Here is a 21,355-nt window from a genome sequence, read left to right on the forward strand (position 1 = left end):
TCATGGATTTCATGCACCTGTACAAAATCTAAAGCAGAGTGTAGGCCAAAGCACGGAGAAGCAGATCTTAAGGGAACTTGACTGTATGAAGATGGATCTATTATATGCAGACAACATCATTTCAGATGAACTGATTTATAAAGTCTAAGAACACAACAGTCAAACAGAGGTTAGGGAGAGAACAGATGGGGAGAAAAGAGGGAGAACAGCAGAGTTCAGACCAAGGTAGAACATTAGGCAGACTGATTGCTAGAAGCAGATGAAACTCGACTGGAAGCCAAAAAAATTAGGGCCCAAGACATGAAGACTTAGCTGTGATGGTTAGAAAAAAAAATGAGGAAAGGTGAGAGGGAGGCTAAATAAAGTGGCAGAAAGTAAGAAAAAACAGAGAAAACACACAAGAGATGAGGGCGACGTGAGAAAGTCGGCACGGATAGAGACAAAAAGCAGAGCGGGGGGCAAAAGGTCAGCTTGTTCTGGGTCTCAGGGGCCACTTCACCACCACACTTCACAGTGTAAAAATACTACTGGACCTCTGACACCCCGCCTTTGATCTGCATGTCACAGAAAGATGAAGAGAATGTCTCTCTCTCTCCTCCTCTGTCAGCATGTGTGTGTGTGTGTGTGTGTGTGTGTGGTGGGGAAAGAGATACTCCAGCATTATTTTAATTGTGTCTCAAATCTTTTTCTTTTAAGAAATGGATGCATTTCACGCCTGCTGGTTAGCTCAGTTGGTTAGAGCGTGGTGCTAATAACGCCAAGGTCACGGTTTTGACCCCGTACAGGCCAGAGTTTTTAGATAGATGATTCATCATCTGTAGGAGCAGAGTCAGAAATATCTGATGAAAAACATAATTCAGTGTAGTGCAGTGTCAATCAAGTGGCGGCCCCCGGGCGCAAACTGTCCCACCCAACCATCCAATCTGGTCCACAACTAGATTCCCAAATTGTGAGGATCAAAAAGAAAATATTGTGTGGTCCACACTGTGAAAAGCAGAGCATTTAAATCTTTTTGAAAAACCTTCAGGGATTTTCTGTTTCTCTGTTCTGTCGTTTCCCTCCAACTGTGTCTCTGTTCATGTCTGAATATTTACGGTGACGTAACGCCACTGTCTGCTGTTATTTCTCTGTTTCTCGGGGATCTGTCACGGACGCGTGACTTTAGGCTTATATGTGGCTTTTTAATGAGGGCTAAATGTATACAAGTCTCGAGTCAGATCCGGGATCAGCGAGGAGTAACAGCGTGTCACAAAGAAAAGAGGAAGTGATTCCAAACGTTCTTAAACAAAACAATTAGGGTTTATTACAGCTAATTATGTGTGCGTATACACAAAGAGGCTCACTGACGTGTGTGGTTACAGCACGGCCTTGGATACCTGCTACTCTGCTGCAGACACTGACCTCAGCCTGTCTGGACCTATACACGGGATTGGTATAAAATACATTTTTCTTTAACAGCACTAACGCCTCTGGGAAGGAGAAAAACCTCTTCACCTCCTTCTGTGTCACAGCTTCCTCAGATAATTGGGCTTCAGTTTCTTGTTACATCTTTTAAAATGTCAAATAACGGCCCCTTTGTCTGCTGTGGAGAACAGAAGAGAACAGGGTTTAAAATCCTACTTTGTCTGCTGTGGAGAACAGAAGAGATCACACAATCCTGACCTGCTCTTTAATATTTCTTCCTCCTGTTCTCGTCATTACTGCTCCTCTAGTTCCACCTCTGCTGCCGACTCAGGGACCAAGAAACAGTCCTATTCTCTGTTATGACGTGTTTTTTCAAAGCAATATTTAAACCACAGTTTGACCCAACCGTCTTACCCAACGATCGACAGTCATCGTCCTGTTGTCCTGTTTCTTCCTGCAGTCCGTCCACGGTTTACTCAGCCGGCAAAGATGAGGAAGCGCGTCATCGCTCGCCCGGTGGGCAGCTCAGTGCGTCTGAAGTGCACGGCGAGCGGGAACCCTCGACCGGACATCGTGTGGCTGAAGGACAGTCGTCCACTGGCGGATGAGGACAGTGGAGCCGGAGGAGATGGTCAGAAGAAGAAAAAGTGGACTCTGAGTTTGAAGAACCTCACACCAGAGCACAGTGGGAAATACACCTGCCACGTGTCCAACAGAGCGGGGGAGATCAACGCCACCTACAAACTGGAAGTCATTCGTGAGTACTTTGACTCAATTATAGGGGAAAAAGGTTTTTAAAAAAGAGAGAAATTCATTTTATTTAAGTCACTGTATGTGCTGAGGTTCATGATGTTGAATTTTGTACTAATACTTATATAGCATTTAACTAGGGCTGTCAAACATTTCAATTTTTTTTAAGTAATTATCCACAAGGTAGCTATGGATTAATCATGATTGAATTAGTCAGGATTCATTGAGGTTCATTATTATCCAGTAATATGACAAAATCGGTATCAGATACTGTTTGAAATCCAGTATTTATTCCACTATGGAAAAATTCACAATAAAAACATCCGTCCCTGGGTGGGCTTGAACCACCAACCTTTCGGTTAACAGCCGAACGCGCTAACCGATTGCGCCACAGAGACTTGTGATGTGATGGAATGTAGTTGAAGTTGTCAGTCGACATGTCAGCTGTAGACTAACGTCCTGCCCTGCAGTCAGCCAGGCTGGTCTGATGCATCCAGGGAAACTTTTTTATGTTTTTATTTAGGAGATATCAGATGTTTTTTTTATTTATCCATTATAGTTAATGAAATCTGAAACATAATCAAAACATACATAATCAAAAGGAAAAGGAGAGAAGTTAATTTGATCATTTAAAAAATCACAAAGCCCTAAGAATATTATTGAGGTATATTACTTGTGTGTTAAGTGAAATACATTATTTAACAAATGAAAGTGTGTGAATAAGGACATTTGAATCACCATCTCAAAACATTTGACAGATTTCCAAAAACAAATTACTGTACAGATAACAAAATGCTCAGTAAAATTTAACCAAAAACCATGAAAGTACACATTGATGATTTTTGCAGCCAAACGTTCAACCGTGTGTCAACAGCTGACTTCCACCAAGAATCTAAAAGAAATGCCCTAATGGGTTTGTTTTTGCTTTTGCCGCTGTGGCATTTATTGATCAATGCCAGTGCTGTCAGCACACATCAGTCAAAGCAGTAAGGAATGCTGGGAAAGTTTTTTAGTGTGGAAGGTGAGCTCCGTGAATTTTCGCTGTAAAAGAAGTCTCTGGTTTCACAGTTGGAGGCAGAATCTGTGTGTGTTGTGATGATTGTTTCTGAGCTGTTTTTTTTTTAACTGTGTGTTTGTTTTGATGTTGCCGCGCTGGCAGTCAATCTGTGTGTGTGTGTGTGTGTGTGTTTCCTCCATGTTACAGCTCTGTTGGGAGGCTCACTCTCGCTGTGTTCGCTCTCACTTTCCTCCCCACATCTGCTGCACATTACAGTGCAGCAGTAGTCCCACATTTGCATGTGTACATACACGCACCCCAGCAGAGGAATTAAATCAATCACACCGCTGCTCGCTCCTGTCAAACGTGATATTGTAAATATCAGTGGAGACTCCCTGCTGTCAGTCACTCACAGCTGTTTGGAAAAGAAACTAAAACAATGAATCATTCAATAAAACATGGGGAAATAGAGCATTATTAATCTTATTATCTTATTATCTTCTTTCTCACTACAGAGCAGTGACTGACTTTCAGACTTTTGCGGAGAGAGATACGATCGGTGGATAACCTCAGTGTCACATAAAGAAATCGTCCGATCGCCAATCCCGCAAAATTAGGAAAAATAATATAAAATGAATAAGTGTATTTGTAAAAGTATGCTTCGCAACATGTAAAAAAGTAAAATTCCCAACACAAAGATTTGACATATGCAGCAAATTAATTCTATAGATACATAATTATAAAGAACTTTTAAATCACTAGTTAACTCATCTGAACTATATTAGTTAATATATTGTATATTCCCACCTGTTTCTTTGTGGTTTAATGCCTTGGTCAGGTGGGGGTTTTTTGTGGCATGAAAAGAAAAACATTGCAACTGAAGATTAGAGATGTGTTTGTGTTTCCTAGAGGAAATGCTAAAAACACCTGGCAGTGTAAATAACTATATTATATATATTTCTTTCTTGGCATAACACTAAAGTGTAGCAGAGTGGCGCAGCGGAAGCGTGCTGGGCCCATAACCCAGAGGTCGATGGATCAAAACCATCCTCTGCTAACTAATATCTTTCCTTGAAGATCTGTCTTTTTTTTGTTGTTGTTCTTTTCCGTGCTGTTCTTAAGCCCTAACCCCACGTGTTTGTCTCATTTCTGCAGAACGTACCAACTCCAAACCCATCCTGACTGGAACCCACCCTGTAAACACCACCGTGGACTACGGCGGAACCACGTCCTTCCAGTGTAAAGTCCGCAGTGATGTCAAACCAGTCATCCAGTGGCTGAAGAAAGTGGAACCTGGTGATGAGAACAAGTTCAACTCCACCATAGAAGTACGTACGCTATAACAGGACAGACTTCTGATAACTAGTGTCATTTCCAGTGAAATAACTAACTGGTAAATACACATGGTTACATTTACAGGTTGGGGATCACCGTTTTGTTGTTCTGCCAACTGGAGAGGTTTGGTCCCGTCCTGATGGATCATACCTGAATAAGCTGCTAATAACCAGAGCGAAGGAGGAGGACGCCGGCATGTACATCTGCCTGGGAGCCAACACTATGGGCTACAGCTTCAGGAGTGCTTACCTCACAGTCCTCCCAGGTCGGAGGAAATGGCTTTTTATTAGGCTTTTACAAACTGGATTTTATTGGAAATTATTATTATTATTTGTATTATTATTACTATTATTATTATTATACATATTACAACAATACCCTGAACATGAAGTGTTTGTGTATTTTTCAATTTTAAAAATTTATCATCAGGCCGAATCGCACCCCGTAGTGGGCCAGTTCTGACCCGTGGGCTGTATGTTTGACACCCCTGGTTTATGATGTAGTAGAAATTCAGCCATTTGGTCCAACTGTAAAAGCTAAGACATAGACACGAAGTAATCATTTGCTAAAAGGAAATAGAACTTAATGTTGCTTTAGCTTAGCAAAAGCCAAATGTTAGCATTTTTTTTCTTCTGATTAGGGGTCACCACGGTGCTATACATAAGTGATTTTTATGAATGCCAATAGGTCGGATTAACCACTGCACAGTTGGTGAAGAAACGTTAGACTATGAATAGCTAGGATTGGTCAAAAACAACTTTGAAATTTTATTTGTTCTCTAAAAGGTTTTCTTATGTGAGATTTTAATCTTTTTTTTTTCCATCCACAGATCTGAAGACCCAGAGCAACTCCATCCCCACACCTACGTCCCAGAGTCTTCCTTGGCCTGTCATCATTGGAATACCAGCAGGCCTCGCCTTCATTTTAGGCACCGCTCTCCTCTGGTTCTGCCAATCAAAACGCACCTGCTCCTCCTCTTCCTCCTCTTCACCCTCATCCTCCACCTCTTCTGCGTTACCCGCCGCTCAACGTCCTCCTGGAGCTAACCGAGAGAGGACTGGTGCCGGGTTACCTCCTCCGACAGCCAATGGGGACAAAGACTGCCTGTCCTATGAGGACTACGTCACACATCAGCAGCTGCTTCTGGCACAAGGGGGCGCTACCCAAAAGGTCTACCCTAAAATCTACACTGACATTCACACACACACGCATTCACACGTGGACGGCAAAGTGCATCAGCACCAGCACATTCACTACCAGTGTTAGCATCGAGGCTGAGGCTCTGTCCTCTCGTACGTAAGGACGTTCCTGTGCATGCAAATAATCCCAGATAATCCATACTGCTGACATAGAGGGAAAAGAACAAGGAAAACCACATGAGGCAGTGCGTGTGGATTCATATGCAGCAACATGGCAGTTGTTTCCTGGTTGCGCCGAGGCCAGTGTGTTGTGTGCGAACAGACTTAAAGGCACAAACATAAAAGAATGTAAAGAGAGGAGACAAAGGAGCTTTATGTTCAGCCAACGTGGGAGCACATTTCAAAACAATCTGGAAGAAGAATACGGTTCATGCAAACCTCCATAAAGTGCGAAGAAGAATACGGTTCATGCAAACCTCTCGGTCAATAAAGTGTTCCACGAATTTACCGCTTCGAGGCAACTCTACCGCAACCCAGCAATTTTATCTGCCCCTGTTTTCTTCAGGATTTTCAGACACAACCGCAACCTCAGTTCAAGACTCCAAATATATACACACACATGTGTACAGTGAACTATTGTATAGCCTTAAGCATGCTGCTTCACCACGGATCAGTAAAGGACATATAGCATATGTGTAATGAAATAGTTTTATATCTAGTGTATATAAATATTAGCCGGGCCTCAGCCAGACCGAGCCACAGGAACCACACTCAGAGACAAAAAGACTCGGGTCACAGTGTCGCGTTCCATCGACACGACGCAACTATGTCCTCCTACAAAGGTGGGGAGGATGCTAGAGTTTCCAACCATTGACAGTTTGATCTCAAGATCTTGCCCAGTGTTGTAGCTTGTGGAGGTTCCTGAGCTAAGTTACCTTAGCAGAACTACCAAAATACTCAAGGCCACACGTGAGCCGGGATTCACCACACTCATTTTTTATTATCAAAATTGAACAATAACCTCACAGAGCACGTTTGTCCAGACACTACTGTAATCAAACATGAATGAGTAGGAAATGGTCCAGGAATCTGACCCTATCTCCCCTGGTTTGGATGCTAATGCAGGAACACAGTAAGATGTGTCAGTCCATGGCTCAGAGCACCAATCAACTGTCACTGTGGTTACTAGGCAACATTTAATAATGCTACATTTCAAACTTTGCAACATTTCAACTGTTACAAAAATGCAGTCCCTGATGAATTACATTTTTATAAGGAGATTTTTACAAAATAATGTGATTTTAACTTTTTAAAAATAGAAAGTAAAATTACGATCAAGTTGCGTGCAATTCCTACTTGTCCATCAGGGAAAATGCACGTACTTCCTGGTATAAAATTTTCTTTTCACAGCTTTTCGTGAAACCTAATCTCTGCTCCTTTCTCTCCGAATGCCCATGTCTCCTGTTGGTTTTTCTTTTACAGTTCATATGATTTTGAGGAATTTCTTTTTTTAATTCAGGGACAATATTTTTTAACGTGATCAACCAGTCAAACCGGTCCCTTGATAATATGAATGAGGATTACGCCTACTAAAACCCTAGTGTTAAAAAAACAATTGTGAAAAGTGAATCCATACTCAATGTTTTTTACATTAAATCCATTCATTTATATTCAAATCACACTTTTGCTCTGAATTGTGGGTGAGTTCATCATGGTAATGTTGTCCAGTGATGCCAACACCTTAAAGAAGATAATGATAAAAGAAGAGCCTGATAAACGGATAGATTTTAAATGTATTTCCATCTGTACATACGTCTGTTTACATTAATGGAGGAACCTAAACACGATATTTTTAATTTAATTCTCCTCCATTTACACACACACGTACACGGCCCAGTGCCACAGGTGCTATGACTCATGTTACCTAATCTGCAGTGATCCACTCACGCTCCCCTCACTCTCATTTAACGTCTTGTGCACCAAATGGGAAAACCTTTAAATGGCTGAATTTGGATCCACTCGGGTCTTTCCTAATGCTCTTCCTCCAGGCTGTATCCTGAGCGTAGATCTCATCAGTGAAAGTGAAAACATCTGTCTGTGTGTGTGTGTGCGCGACGTATCAGTGAGGTCATCGGCAGCTGTGGAATCAGACAATTAGTGGAGAAATAAAAGCCGAGGAGAGACTCTTTAAGCCGCACCTTGGGGAGGGCGGGTTGAGAAACTTTTAGTAAAAAAGTTCAACTTGTGAACGTTAAGTCAACTGGGCTTCGCTGATGCAGATGGGGTTTTTCTTCACGCTCTTTGAATTCCAAACACAGCTTCTAATCACGGTAAGCGGTAGAATTCAAGTTTACTTTGGCTTCTTCACGGACTACCACACTTTAAAAAAAAAAAAAGAAATCAGCCCTCTGCTGAGTCCTGTCCATCTTTATTACATTTCCTGTGTCTGTCAAGCTTTAAGAGCTTAACTGTTTGGACTTGATTTAGATTTAATGGACTGATATCAAGATTAAAAAAAGAACATTTTGAATAGTTATACTGCAATTTATTAAATATTACATCTGCTTGTGACTAATTGAGGTAGAACCTAGAAATAAAGACAGGGCTTTTTTTAGATTATCTTGTGTTAACGGACTAAAAAATATATATATAAAAAAAAGAACTTCTGTCCAAAACCACATCATTACATCATTCAGATAATTCAATCTAATTTAATTTTTGTAACGTTTTCTGAAGCTCATTTTTCTTGAGGAACCAAAGTCTAACTCCCCCACATGTGGTCTTTTTTGGAGAACAAGTGCATTTTTCTCACACAGATGGCGCCCTAAATAAAACAAACTTCAACCACATTAGTTAAGGTAATTATCAGGAAAATAAAGAGGTTTGAACAGGTCGAAGAACTGTACTGTGCATGTTAGATGTCAAAAGGGCTGTTGGCTCAACACGTGGTTCTCTGTAATAACAAACACACAGGTTGGTCTTTAGACATAAATACTTCAATGTAAACCTTTAAAATTAAGTATAAAAATAAAGCAGGTGCATTGATAACTATCCAGATCGTAAAAGTTGAAGAAAACTTGTTTTTTTTAATCTTTTTAACAACAAATCAAGTGTATATTAATCACAAATACAGCAAAGACTGCCTTTTATTTTTATATGAACATTTTCTCCCGAACACAATTCCATGTGGTTCACACTGATACATCATTGCACTCTTGCTTCACCCCAGCACAAATGAAGAACAGATTTTTTTTCCCTGTTTTCTGAGAGACCATATTATGTCCTTTCTTAGATTATAACATTTTGTGTGAAACTTTTTTTTTAAGCCTTGAATTGTGCTGCTGGATTCTGCCCCAACAACAGATGTTGAATATTTCTTGATATTTTTTTTTTCTATGATGATGAAAAGTCACCCAACTGAAACATGTTCTCCAGTAACTGCCTTCTTTATCATTTCCCTTGTTCAACTGTAGGATTTGTGTCAAAGCTAATGGACTGCCAATGGACAGACTGTAAATATATACGTGCACTGAGCACATGTGTGTACATGTGAGGACGTTTGTGTTTAAATTGAGTGAACAAAGTGCCATAAAGTAGCTCTGGAATCATAAAAGAAAATATGCTTTACAGCAAAAAAAAATCAATATAAAAAAGTATATATTTTACTTTTAATTTATTTTTTCTTTTGAAATATTTTTTCATATACTAGGGCATTATATACTGCATGAGTGGAATTGCGTTATATAGTTATACTGTATGGAGCAGATACTGCCTTCGTGTTTATTGTAAAGTACTGTATTTATACATGCTGAGAAATTATACAAAATGAAATTGTTAATCTTTGTATGGACAATCATGTACAGTCTCATCCTGATGATAAGATGTTTTGTTTTTTCTCATCTGTAATCATGTTATTGTGCCATTAAAAAAAGAAGAAAAAAAAGAGAAAATATCAGTTTTTGTGGTTTTGCAGAGAAAGATTCACATTTGCCAAAACAAGAGGTAAATGTTTTTGGTTTTTTTTAATTTAATTTGTTAATTATTTACAAATGACCCAAATCTCAGAGTTTTTACACCAGGTTCTTTAGGGACCGTGTGACATTGAACCCACATCCTTCTGGTAGTAGGTGGGGGTCATGCAACTGCACTACTCAATCCTCATGGATTTTTTTTTCAGTGGTGGTATTCTTAGGGAAATTATTTGCCCTTCATTATGGCTCACAGTCATAAGTCTGAGTCTTCTGACTGCATTGCTTGTCGGACCATTTGTAGAGGACGATAAAGAATCCTACAGCACACTTTCCCTGTGGTCTTTATCTGCGTTCTCTGTGACTAACTCCATATAAAACCAACAGTTTTGTGGACAAAAGGACAAAATGTAGTATGTAATTGTAGGTAAGTTCTGTCGCTGTTAGGAAGGAGCTAAAAGAGTCAATGAACACCATATCTGTTTCTTTTAATTTATATCCTCAAGTAAAACTCCCATCTTCTGTCTCTTAATTTCAGTTTTATTTTTGAATTCCACTTCCTGTTTGAACTCTAGACTCTTCTGTTTTCTCAGCTTCCAAATGTACTTGCACCTGCCCCAGTACCGCCCCCCTCTCCTTTAGAGCTTCTCTCTTTGTTTACAACTTTGCGTTGACTTTAAGGATTTGTTGCTAAAGCTTATTAACATATTGCACATGTGGAAATAAAATTAACTGGAGTCGGTGAACCAACTGGTTGTGTTCGTCGTAATGACCTTTGTTCCTATTTAACCAATGAAAAAGCCTTATGTGTTTGTTTTTTTCCATCCATTGTTATCTATTGTGTGGTTTCCCAGCTGAGTTTCCAGTACAGCCAGAGATTCCAGTCCTCTTCACTGCAATGCCTCACAGGCTCACACCACCACGGGACTGTCTTTGAGTTCTCTAAATAGTTGTAGGCCTTCAATTGCTGGAGCTGCAGCCAGTGTTTGACCTGTCAACATGTCTGTCTGGCGAGATGAAAGATGGACGAGGGTTGCGTGCAGATGGAGGGTGTGAAGGCCCATTCCTCTCTCTCTCTCTCTCTCACTCTGTCTCTCTCTCTCTCTGAGTAATTTTGGGAGATGGTGAAGATGATGAAATACATGCTGTCAAAATGACAGAGTGCTGTAAGAGCACAGAGTCGGACAACAGGGCAGGACATGAGAACAGCCACAAACGACATCAGTCAACTCTGTGTTCCTCATGTTCTTAAGTAGCATCTCTCGGCCGAGAAGGTCGAACACCGGGAAAAAAAAAAAAGAATCACTGATCTTAAGTAGCATCTCTCGGCCGAGAAGTTGTAGGTTGAACATCAGGGGAAAAAAAAAATCACTGGTCTAACGGTTGACCTATGTGCTGTAAGGCAAGATAGCTAGCCGCTCTCTCACCGTGTTGTATTGTACTAAATATTGATGAGATTTTTTTATTAGGAAAAACATGTTCTTTGTCTTTTTCTCCCTTCATTTATTCCAACATCCATATGACATTACCAATAAAACACAGGATCTGACAAACGTAGATCCTTTCCTCATGGATCGGCCCTTTTCACCAACTAAATGCATACAATTCTGTCTTTGTTACAGTCATGGTCATGTGGTTGAGGGAGCTGTGACTGTATAAGGAAAGGGAAAAGAAATGAAAATACACAAAGGAGGAAAACACCTCACAGGAATCTTGTGGTTTCGTGATTTTTTTTTCTCAACACGTGTTCATGAGCCTCACTGTGTAAACCCAACCTGGGGATTAACAAATCCTGGAACGTCCATGCGTCTGGGAGGCTTCAGAGGTGATGAATAAAAATTCAGAACAAGTGTGAAGCTGTGAAATAATCCAGACTCTCCAGTTCCGAAGGTGTGAGAGTCGACGAGGGAGTAAAAAGAAACTGCAGGAGTCGATGCGGTGGTTTCCATCACTGACTTTAACCTCATTCTTCTCTTATCTCACAGATTAGCCCGTTTTGGCGGTTTGTTCCTGGTTATCTCCTGCGAATGTGATTGACTGGGAGAATGTGAGGGGGGTGATGACGGTGAGGAGCGACAGACACAGGAGGGAAAGATGAAGAAAAGCAGAGGAGCATGAGTGGGAGGAGGAGGAGGAGGAGGAGGATACAAAGCTGAGCACTGAGTGATGTTTTGAGCTCACGTCTTCTCAACACTGATGACAGGAGATGAGACTGAGGAGGATTGAGAGAAGAGTGTGGAAGTGTTGACTGAAAGGAAGGAAAGAAATGTGTGGATCTAGAAGGAAAGAAAAAAAACACACAGCCGTGGACTTTAACAGGTTCACTGTCAGTATCACAACAATAGGATTTATAGAATTGACAGTCCATCAGTCAGGGACAGAGACAGTACACATTCACACTCACATTCACACCTATCGTCAACTCGGAGCCAACTCAGAACATTCAAACTTCACACAGAAGCACAAGGTGTAAAACGCAGGTCAAACTGATCATAAGACAAGTGCTTCCACTTCCCTTCCAACAGGTGGACCACTGTGGGCAATTTCATTTGTAAAAATGTTGGTATTATTAGGATCTGTGTATGGATTAACTGAACACAAAAAATAACAGAATTAAAGACTTTTAGTTAATATACATAAATATAAAAACTAAAATTAATTCCTTTATTTATCCCACAATGGGGAAATTCACAGTGTGAGTCATTGCAACCCACACAGTCTGCCACAAGAGGCACTGTTAGGAATATGTGGCACCAAACCTGTCACCCTCTGTGTATAAGGCAAAAAAATAATAATAATAAAAAATTAATAATAATAATAATAATAATAATAATAATAATTATTATTATTATTATTATTATTACTATTATTATTTGTAGTGTAATGGACTTGGTGTCTGCTCTCTCTCTCTCTCCAGGGTCAGTCAGTGTCTTCAGCCTCACCTGTTAATCAGCCTCTCTCCTCTCACCTGTGTATCGTTTCACTCTGCTCCTGTTTACTGCGTGTTTGAGATCCTAATTCCTGTGATTCTGTTATTCCAGTTCTTTTTCCTAGTGTTCCCGTTGTGTTGCTTATGTTGTGTTTTGTTTTTTTGGCTTGTTTCCCTGAAGTAAGACTCAGTTCCTGTTGGAAATACTGGATATCTGAAGGTACACTGACCAATTGAACTTCCAGCCCCTGCTTCCTGGTTCCTCCAGTAACGCGTGGACGGACAGAGATGGTGAGATGTTACTAAATCACCTTTAACTTGTTATGTGAGGCTGTGGTAGAACAGTAGACAGCAGGTTTTCAGCTCCAGTGGTTCTCACTGAGTGACAGACTGAGCAGAGGAGTGTGAATTTACCCGAGACATTCCTGAGATGTGGAAGTGCACCACCAAACCTGAGCTCACTGTTGATTGTCGTCTCTTTGACAATAACCCTCTAAAACAGTCTCTCCCAGACTTTCTACCCACAGAGGAGCATTTTAAAAAAAACCTTTCAGTAGACACTGTTTTGGGACCAGGGTCTGTGTTAATGTGTGTATTAGTCTAAAGCTGCTGCAGCACTGAACCTTCTGATTCTCTACCAGCTGCTCTCAGCCCCAGTCACACATTCGTCAACCGTTCTGCTCTGTCCAGTCGTCACATGGAACTGTGAAAAGCACGAGTGCTGCCAGGACAAATGTTCAATACCAAGACCTCCAAGTCTCCCAGGACCTTTTGCTCCCATGTGGATGATCTGGTGTGCGGTCGGCTGGTTTAAAAGCTGTGAACCCGTGGAGGAGATTCCTGTGAGCTTGAGTCAACAGCAGCTGTGGTTGGTGATGAGAAGGAACTGTCCCGGAGTTTAGGGTTTTGTTCTTTTTTTTACTGGCTTTTTCACAGAGTTAGAATAGTTCAGGTGAATGGAGTCAGACAGAGATGGTGCCTCTCTCTCTCCCTCTCTCTCTCTCCCTCGCTCTCTCTTCTCCCCCATGCTTAAAAGTAACCTAGAAGTTTATTTATTTATATTTATTTTTTTAGCAATATGATTTTAAGGATTCTACAAAGTTTCTGGAAGGTTGATTTAATGTTACGAATAATGCATAATATAACTATATCAGCAAATGTCAGATGTGTCAAACCTAAGGCCCGTGGGCCAAATGTGGCACGCAGGAGCTTAAAGTTTAATTGCCTTATACTGTAATTCAGTAGTCAGAGTTTCTTAAAGTGATAAATTATTTTTTTCAGTACACAGGGAAATTTACAATATTTGTGACATAAATAATAATCAATCACAGAAATGTGCATCTACAGTCTGACAGTTACAACCGGCCCTTTAAGGGGAACTGTGTTGTTGATGTGGCCCCTGGTGAAAATGAGTCTGGTATATGTTAATATATTGATAATATATAGTATATGAAAAAAATGGTGGTGATAAATGTCCATGGTGAAGAGCCAGTAAAAACATGGCAGTTGATTAACAGGTTAAAGGTTAAATTGGTTAATGTTTCTGGTGGGAGATAGAGAGAGTTGGAGTGAAAGCTGGACGGGTCACTGGTCTATTGTAAGGTTACGTAATTGTGATTTATAGTTGCAAATGTTGGAGGTGATTTGTCATCCTTTAAGGTGGAACCCTGACAGGTACAGAAAGTTCTGCCCTGGAAAAAAAGAAGAGTTCAGTGAAGTGCAAATGTGCAGACAAAAGCACAGATGCAGGCCTACACACACACACACACACACACACCTGGCTGGCATTGAAGCAGCGTTGTGTGTGCACACCTCTCCTCCCCTCCTTCCCTCTTTACTCATCCTCCACTCAACCACAAAGCTGCCTTTAAACCTGGGCAAACAAAACAGAAAAAAGAGAGGCTAAAAGGGGGCAGCGGGTGTAGGATCCATCCATCCATCCTTCCTCCACCTTTCCAAACCTTTCTCCACCACTATACTACATGTTAACCTCCCTCCACTCATGAAAAGAGAGCGATGTCAATGTACAGGGCAAGAAAGAAAAAAGAAAAAAAAAAAAAAACCTGACAGATGGAACACAGCCAAGGCCTTTAAAGTCCGCCACAGAGCCGTGACAAAAGCCTCCTAATCTCGGTGTTGTCTTTCGGCCCCTTTTTCTTCCCGCACGTCCTGCCAAGTGTGTGTGTGTGTGTGTGTGTGTGAGGGTGAGGGAAAATATAGAGAAGTGAAAAAAGTCAGGTTGGTTGGTTGTGCGTTTTAAAAGTAACACACTGTGTATTTGTTCAATAGAGCAGTAAAAGTCAAAGACAAAGAGTGTGTGTGAGAGTGTGTATGTGTGTGTGTGTGTGTGTGTCATCCTGCAGATGCCTATCAGAGGCAGCTGTTTGTCAAACATCTCCACACACAATGAAGGAATGCACAGTGCTGTTATCATGATGCAAGACTGAGGTGGACAATACTGCCACCTACAGGCTGTACCGAAGAACAACAAATAGATCAGTTAGCAATAGTATTGGGTGTCATTTGGCTGTTTTAGCCTTGCCTTATTTTTCTTACCATCCTTGCATTTCTTTTGGTTGCAAAGCTTTAAGCTTTTTCAGAGCTAACCACTGCAAATTGATATGTTTCTTTTCTAGCTTAATGCTAGCTATTGGTTAGCTTGTTTCCAGCTTTTTGGCCCGCTACGTTTTATTGATTTTCCTGTAGTTGTTAAACAAACCAAAAATGCATCTAGAAACAGTATTATTTTATATATTTCTACAGCCATAGTTTTTGTTTGTTTGCTTGTAAGATGCTTATTTGCTGGTAAAATCCAACAAAACCTGTGCCAAAATAAACAAACAAACAGATGATTAAAACAATAGTATTGTTGACTATTTCATGCAATATCTTTTGAACAATACATAAGAAAAGTGGAATAATTACTTTTTTATAGAAATCTGGCTAATTTATGTAGCAATGGCTTAGCCATAATGCTACCAAAAAATGAAATTACTGATAAAGTAGTAAGACTGGAGGGTGTGTGCTTGACACTTGGGTTTAGGTGTTAGAGTAGGAGTTTGCCCTCAGGTACTTTCTTATTATTGACTGTGGACTGGATTAACAATGGTTTGGACACTCCTGCATATTTTGAAAATGGCAAACAATATGTTCTATGCGATATAATCCACCAAGTTTGACAGAAAACCGTCAGAGAAAGAGCATACATTCTCGTGGGCTTCAGCTGTATTAAAATGGATTTAAATTGAGTGACTGACTGAGATCAACTTGTCTAAATTTATGACTTCCTGCCAACGTACTTATTTCAGGGTTATGTAATATGTTGAGCATTCTTTTTGAAGTCAGCCTATGATTTTAAAGTTTATTGTTCGTCTTGAAATGTTGATCTGTTTTGAGTGTGCAGTCCTCTTTGGTAATTTGCCCAAAAAAACTGCTACAACATGTGTGCCAGCCATTCCCAGGCTTTTTTGTTATGATCACTCAGGTGGGATTCATAAATATCTAGACAAACATAAATGATGATGGAAAAATATGTGTTTGTGTGGAAATGTTGGCAGTAGTAAAGGGTTTCTTTTTTAAATGGACCCTGTAGAAACCTACTGAAGGATTTGTTAAATGTAAAGCTATCACACAACATTGTCATCATTTAATGTTAGTGACTTTTAAGATATATATTTATATGAATATGAATTTTGGACAGACTGACAGCATTTACCTCAATTCCATTGTTTCTGAGTTTTTCGGAAGCATGTCTTTGAATCTGTGATTCAATATGTAGCTTTGCTTTATACCTTAAAAACATTTACCAACAAACTCCTGTTTGTTTTGTTCTAAGGAACCTGTCGTTGACAAGGAATAAAATATTTTAAAATGTTGTTTTTAAGGCTAGTTTTATTTAATACCCTTGTCACAATACAAAAAAAAGTTTTAAAAAAAAGTACTCAGAAATAAAACACATGTAGTACAGAGGTCAACTTCATCTGCTACTGTTTGGTTTTTATTTTTACCCGTCTGTCAAAAGAGGTGGCGTCGTTGCTGTTGCTGCTCAAGAACAACATGTGTATGTGACTCTGATTCACACAAAGAGAAACAAAGAGAGGGAGAGATGTAGAAAAGGATGGGAGGATTAACTGTGGGAATGGCTGCTGAATAATTACCACTGACATCAGAATAGTTTTCTTTAGCTCTCTGAAGTGGCAGCACTCATTTGTACTGCCTGGAGCCATGCAGGGGTGTGTGTGTGTGTGTGTGTGTGTGTGCGGTTAGGCATGTGAGAAAGTGTAGAAGATGAAAACAAAGCAGAAAAGAGTTGTTCTTTTACACATTTCACATAGTTTGCTTTAAGGCAGGGGTTCCCACATATTTTTGGATTGGGAGCTACTATAGAAGTGACCAGGCTAAAGTGATCGACCTATGTTGAAAACATTAAATATACATATACACATATAAATATAACATACACTGTATAAACTGGGTTACTTGGCATACTATAATCCCATTCTTACTGTAGTCACTACTACACACAGAACTATATTTATATTTTATATAGAGAGATTTCAGTGCTCCTGATCAACCAGTAATCTCTTGGTAATCTACTGGTAGATCCTGGTCTTCTTATTGGGCACCCATGAAGGGAAAAACAAACAACAACAAGAAAAGAAGTCCAGAACATATTTTATCCTTTTCCAGGTATTAACTTAACAAGAAAGTAGGACAGAAAAATACTTTTTTGTTAAATATAAGGTTGTTTAAAATACCATTACTACAACTTATGTAGGAATTTTACTTCGATATTATTACGGTATGTCAAAGACAAAATTTAAGACATCTTAAAAACATTGAAATTTAAGTATTTCAAAGATTCAGTTTCCATTTAGCATGGCTGATTGTAATCAGTAAAGAATGCAGAGAACAAGACTTCTGCTTTTTGAAGCTGCGTGTATTTGCTTAATTTAATAATATCCAATAATATCCAATTACAAACTACTTAAGTAACACTAAAAAAATTCACTTAACACAAAAGTGTGTCCCAATAAGACAGAACCTCATTCCTAAATCTGGGATAAACAGATGTAAGATAAAGCAGTGGTCGGACTGTAGACGTAAAAGTCCCAACAAGTACAACTGCATCAGTGTGTGAAAAAAAGAGAGAGTGTTTGTCTGTGTGTGATGGAGAGATTACTCTGATTTAGTCCTCCCTCTGACAGTGTATGACACCATGGCAGCTCCGTCTGCCCTGGGGAGTCATTTCTCTCTAAGTGGAAGTTAAACAACAGGAAATGACTTCCAATCCCACTGAAGCAAAGAGGATGAAGCCTACTGACTCTGTACAATAGCCCTCAACCACACACACCCAGATGGGAGTATGGGCCTTAATATAGCATGAACACACACACACGTCACACCTGAGCCCCTTTCAATAGACTATTCAGTGTCCTGACAACCCGGGACAATAGAAGCTAGAAGTCAGCGTGACAGAGACAGCATCAGCCTGTCTGAACACATCGGAGCTGCTCACCACCCGCTCCACTCCATCAGCTTCTCCCTGCTGTGATGACTCCAGGTGATATCATGTTCCTGTGTGGCTAGACTTTTTTTTCCTCCGTCTTCACATGCAGCTGTTTTGTTACAAGATTTCAGGATGAAATCACGACTCAGGTTACTGAGGGTTACACGCAGCATTGAGCGCCACAGATGTGCTGGTGAGGGTGGTTAAAGGGATATTTCAGGTATTCTGAAGTCTGGTTTTATTGATTTTATTTTATCGACAAACATGTACAACCAATGTATAAAAAAAGAAACCTTTATATGTATATATATATATATATATATATATATATATATATATATATATATATATATATATATATATATATATATATATATATATATATATATACTGTAATTTAATACAATGGACCAGAGTTGTTAAGAAAGCAATAAACAGGAATGAATATATATTCTAGTTGTAAAAGTCGAAAGCAAAATGGAACAACAATTTATTAATAGACACAGTAATAAAGTTTCACAGGTTTTAGTAAGGTCATTTACACCTCTCTGCGGTTTTAATACTAACTGACCTCGTGAAAGACATAAAAACAAAAATGTGCAACAACACATTTATTCTGTTACTGTCTGTGTGGTTTTAAGGACGAGGGCAGACCAGAGAGGACATGGAGTGTCTGAAGGAGGTGGGGGGCTTGAAGGTGGGGGATGACCAAAAAGGACTCTGGCTGAAGGAAAGCTCCTGCATCGATGGTTGTCTGTGGATGGTTGTCTGACTGCTGGAGAAAAAAGGTGAGAATTAACTGCAGGGACAGATGTGTTGTTTTATGCTTTCAAGAATGTGTGTTTGTGTCTGTAGTTTGAATCAAATCACATTAAATATGAGGTTAGTTTTTATACTGAGTATGTTTGGGTAGAGAAATTCACACCAATGTAAAAAAATATCTCTGTCAGGTAACCAAAATATTTGTCATGACATTGAAATAAAGGAAGTGCAATTCCTTGTAAATGATGGTTTATCGTAGTGATAACATATTTTATTACCCAACAGTTGGCAGTCGGAGAGAGCGGCCATCCATCATGTTCTGAATGGATGACCTTTGAGAGGCGTGGCCTGTCAGAGAAACAAAATAAAGCAACAAGTTCTAACAAATATGAAGACATTTAATGATGAATCATAACAAAAAATAATATAATCAATCAATAACCTCTAAAGTAAAGAAGAATTAAAAATGTTTTTTGTTTAATATATATTAAAAAGCATAAATTTATTAAAACACCTCTTTTCATGTTGGCATTGGCAATAAGAATAAATATGAGCGCAATTTTTACAGGTTGATTCTTTATAACAAATAAAACAAATGGTCTGCTGAGTACAAACTATCTGATACTGGTTAAATATTATGATTTTCTCCTCAAATATATTCATTAATCCTGACCCTCTCATATTAACAGCAACTTAATAACTGCCAGCTAAATTCGGCACCATAACTGAGGTCAAAGCCCCGAGGACACCTTCTCACATAGGAGGAGGAACTGCGGCTGAATTATTCCAAACATAACAACTACACCAACATCTGCACCAGTTTAATCAGTGTGGGTGGTCAATTGCGGTGTCCATTTCCTCCAAAACAGAGTCAGTCTGCCAGTTGATTGTGACTGCTCAAAATTAAATTTGTAAATTTAGACACTGACAGACATGGAGAAGCAATTATGTCACAGGTAGAACAGAAAAATAATGGATTGAAGTACCATTAACAACCTGCTTTGCTGTATATACATTAAGTGAGATGTTGTAAAAAAAACACTACTCCTGTAAGGCTTTTACATTAAACTAGTTGTTTACAACAGGTTAGCTAGTTTTTTTATTGGCCCCTTTAGACTTCAAGAATCAAAAATATTTTTAATGGCTGGGTTTTCATAATCCATACATATTTTCCCATGTTATATTTACATAATTTTCTTTTTAATCATTTTAAATCTTGAGCAACTTCGTGACTTTTCATTGGCTAATTTTAAAGGACAAAAATGTGTGTGAATTCATAAAAGTCATACCTTGTTCTTGTTTGGGACTGATTAATGGCAGAGTAGGAGTTGTTTTAAGCTGAAACACAGAGAAACAGTTACAATAAACAATAAAATCATATCATACAATAAACACATGAATATAAACTAAGTTTATATGTATTGCATATACATAAACACACCCACACATATACCGTATATGAGGTTTAATATGAACTCACAACACTTACTCTTTTGAACCTGTCATCGTGAACCATGGTCTCACTGCTTCTAGAAGACAAAATATACATTTAAACGTTACTTGTAAAATGTAACTAGCATTTATCGTAAATATATATATATTTAAAGAAATGTAAGTATGTTAATTAGTTGTGTCTGTTTTTAAGAAAAATGAAAATAATATTTGCTTGACATCCATCCATCTCTAAATAAATCAACAGTTCACACTTGCTTTTATATGAAGAATAAAATTCACCCTGAAGGCAATTCTGCAAACATCCTGAAAAGTCTCCTGTCTCCTAAGGATAAAACATTTGCACTACCTCATTTAGGCAGGAAAATCTATCCTGTGTCACCTTGGTGTAGGAAAGTCAACAGGGATTCCTGACTAAACCCCCAGAAAAACCCTGAGCTTATTCAGGTGTATATGTGTGAATAAGCAGGAGTGTGGTGTAAATGGCCGAGGGGCAGGGCAAAGCTCTGGAGCAGCTTAAGCTAACACAAGACACCCAGGTTATGGCATGTTTATACTGTGAAATACCTCCTTTATTTTCTCTCTCTTCCTCTAATGAGGTTTGAGGCAGAGTGGGAGATGAGGAAGGGTAGAGAAAAAAGCAGCTGATGATGTGAGGCAGGGAGGTAAGAAACGAGTAGGGAAAATACTCACACGTTAGAAGAGGAGGAGTGTCTTGTGAGGCACATGGAGGAGTTATATGGGATCTGTGGGACTAATAGAACAACAAAACAGTAACACGACAAACCTCTGTTGTTAAAACAACAGTCATTCATGTTATAGTGAAGGGGTAATAGACAGAGACTCAGGACAAAGAGCAGAATTTGTCCACGGAATTCACATTAGACCAGGCCAGTGACTCCCAACCACAGCGCAAAGGTACATTAGTGTGTTGTCAGAGATTATCAGGGGTAGAAAATTATACAATTTCACTTAATTGGACTATTATATATTGAATTTAAACAACGTCTTGTTTTTCCAATGGTGACAGGCAGAACAATTAAATGTTCTTCCACTAGATGGCATAAGATGATTACAAACATAAAACAGAGACTCCCAGCTGTCAAAGAC

The 21,355-nt window shown here is 39.3% G+C and overlaps 2 protein-coding genes, 1 long non-coding RNA gene and 1 other non-coding gene across 7 annotated transcripts in view; 2 read left to right on the top strand and 2 right to left on the bottom strand.

Moving 5' to 3' along the window:
* The window catches only part of fgfrl1a (fibroblast growth factor receptor like 1a), a 59,370-nt gene extending 53,581 nt beyond the window's left edge, over positions 1-5,789 (top strand). For both annotated transcript variants that reach the window (XM_025063000.1, XM_008326562.3), the window contains 4 exons: positions 1,865-2,161; positions 4,307-4,479; positions 4,571-4,751; positions 5,316-5,789. In XM_025063000.1, coding sequence (XP_024918768.1) covers positions 1,865-2,161; positions 4,307-4,479; positions 4,571-4,751; positions 5,316-5,752 — 1,088 coding nt within the window. In that variant the 3' untranslated portion in view covers positions 5,753-5,789. The remainder of the gene's footprint in view (positions 1-1,864; positions 2,162-4,306; positions 4,480-4,570; positions 4,752-5,315) is intronic.
* trnan-guu (transfer RNA asparagine (anticodon GUU)) lies at positions 2,479-2,552 on the bottom strand. Its single transcript has one exon. It is a non-coding gene; the product is annotated as a tRNA-Asn (tRNA).
* Positions 5,790-12,521: 6,732 nt separating the features above from the next.
* On the top strand, positions 12,522-19,209 carry LOC112488249 (uncharacterized). Its single transcript, XR_003052101.1, has 3 exons — positions 12,522-12,813; positions 18,673-18,819; positions 19,079-19,209. It is a non-coding gene; the product is annotated as an uncharacterized LOC112488249 (long non-coding RNA).
* Positions 18,446-21,355, bottom strand: part of rnf212 (ring finger protein 212) — a 5,643-nt gene continuing 2,733 nt past the window's right edge. Inside the window, exons 9-13 of one of the 3 annotated variants that reach the window (XM_017039254.2) lie at positions 20,939-20,999; positions 20,283-20,319; positions 20,083-20,131; positions 19,072-19,141; positions 18,446-18,806 (exon numbers count right to left, since the gene is read on the bottom strand). In XM_017039254.2, the coding sequence (XP_016894743.1) occupies positions 18,668-18,806; positions 19,072-19,141; positions 20,083-20,131; positions 20,283-20,319; positions 20,939-20,999 (356 nt within the window). In that variant the 3' untranslated portion in view covers positions 18,446-18,667. Of the gene's footprint in view, positions 18,807-19,071; positions 19,142-20,082; positions 20,132-20,282; positions 20,323-20,938; positions 21,000-21,355 lie in introns of all 3 variants that reach the window. The other 2 variants (XM_017039255.2, XM_008326561.2) reach the window with 2 other exon arrangements.

This window comes from Cynoglossus semilaevis, chromosome 15, assembly GCF_000523025.1.
Source record: "Cynoglossus semilaevis isolate Cse_v1.0 chromosome 15, Cse_v1.0, whole genome shotgun sequence".
Lineage (NCBI taxonomy): Eukaryota > Metazoa > Chordata > Actinopteri > Pleuronectiformes > Cynoglossidae > Cynoglossus > Cynoglossus semilaevis.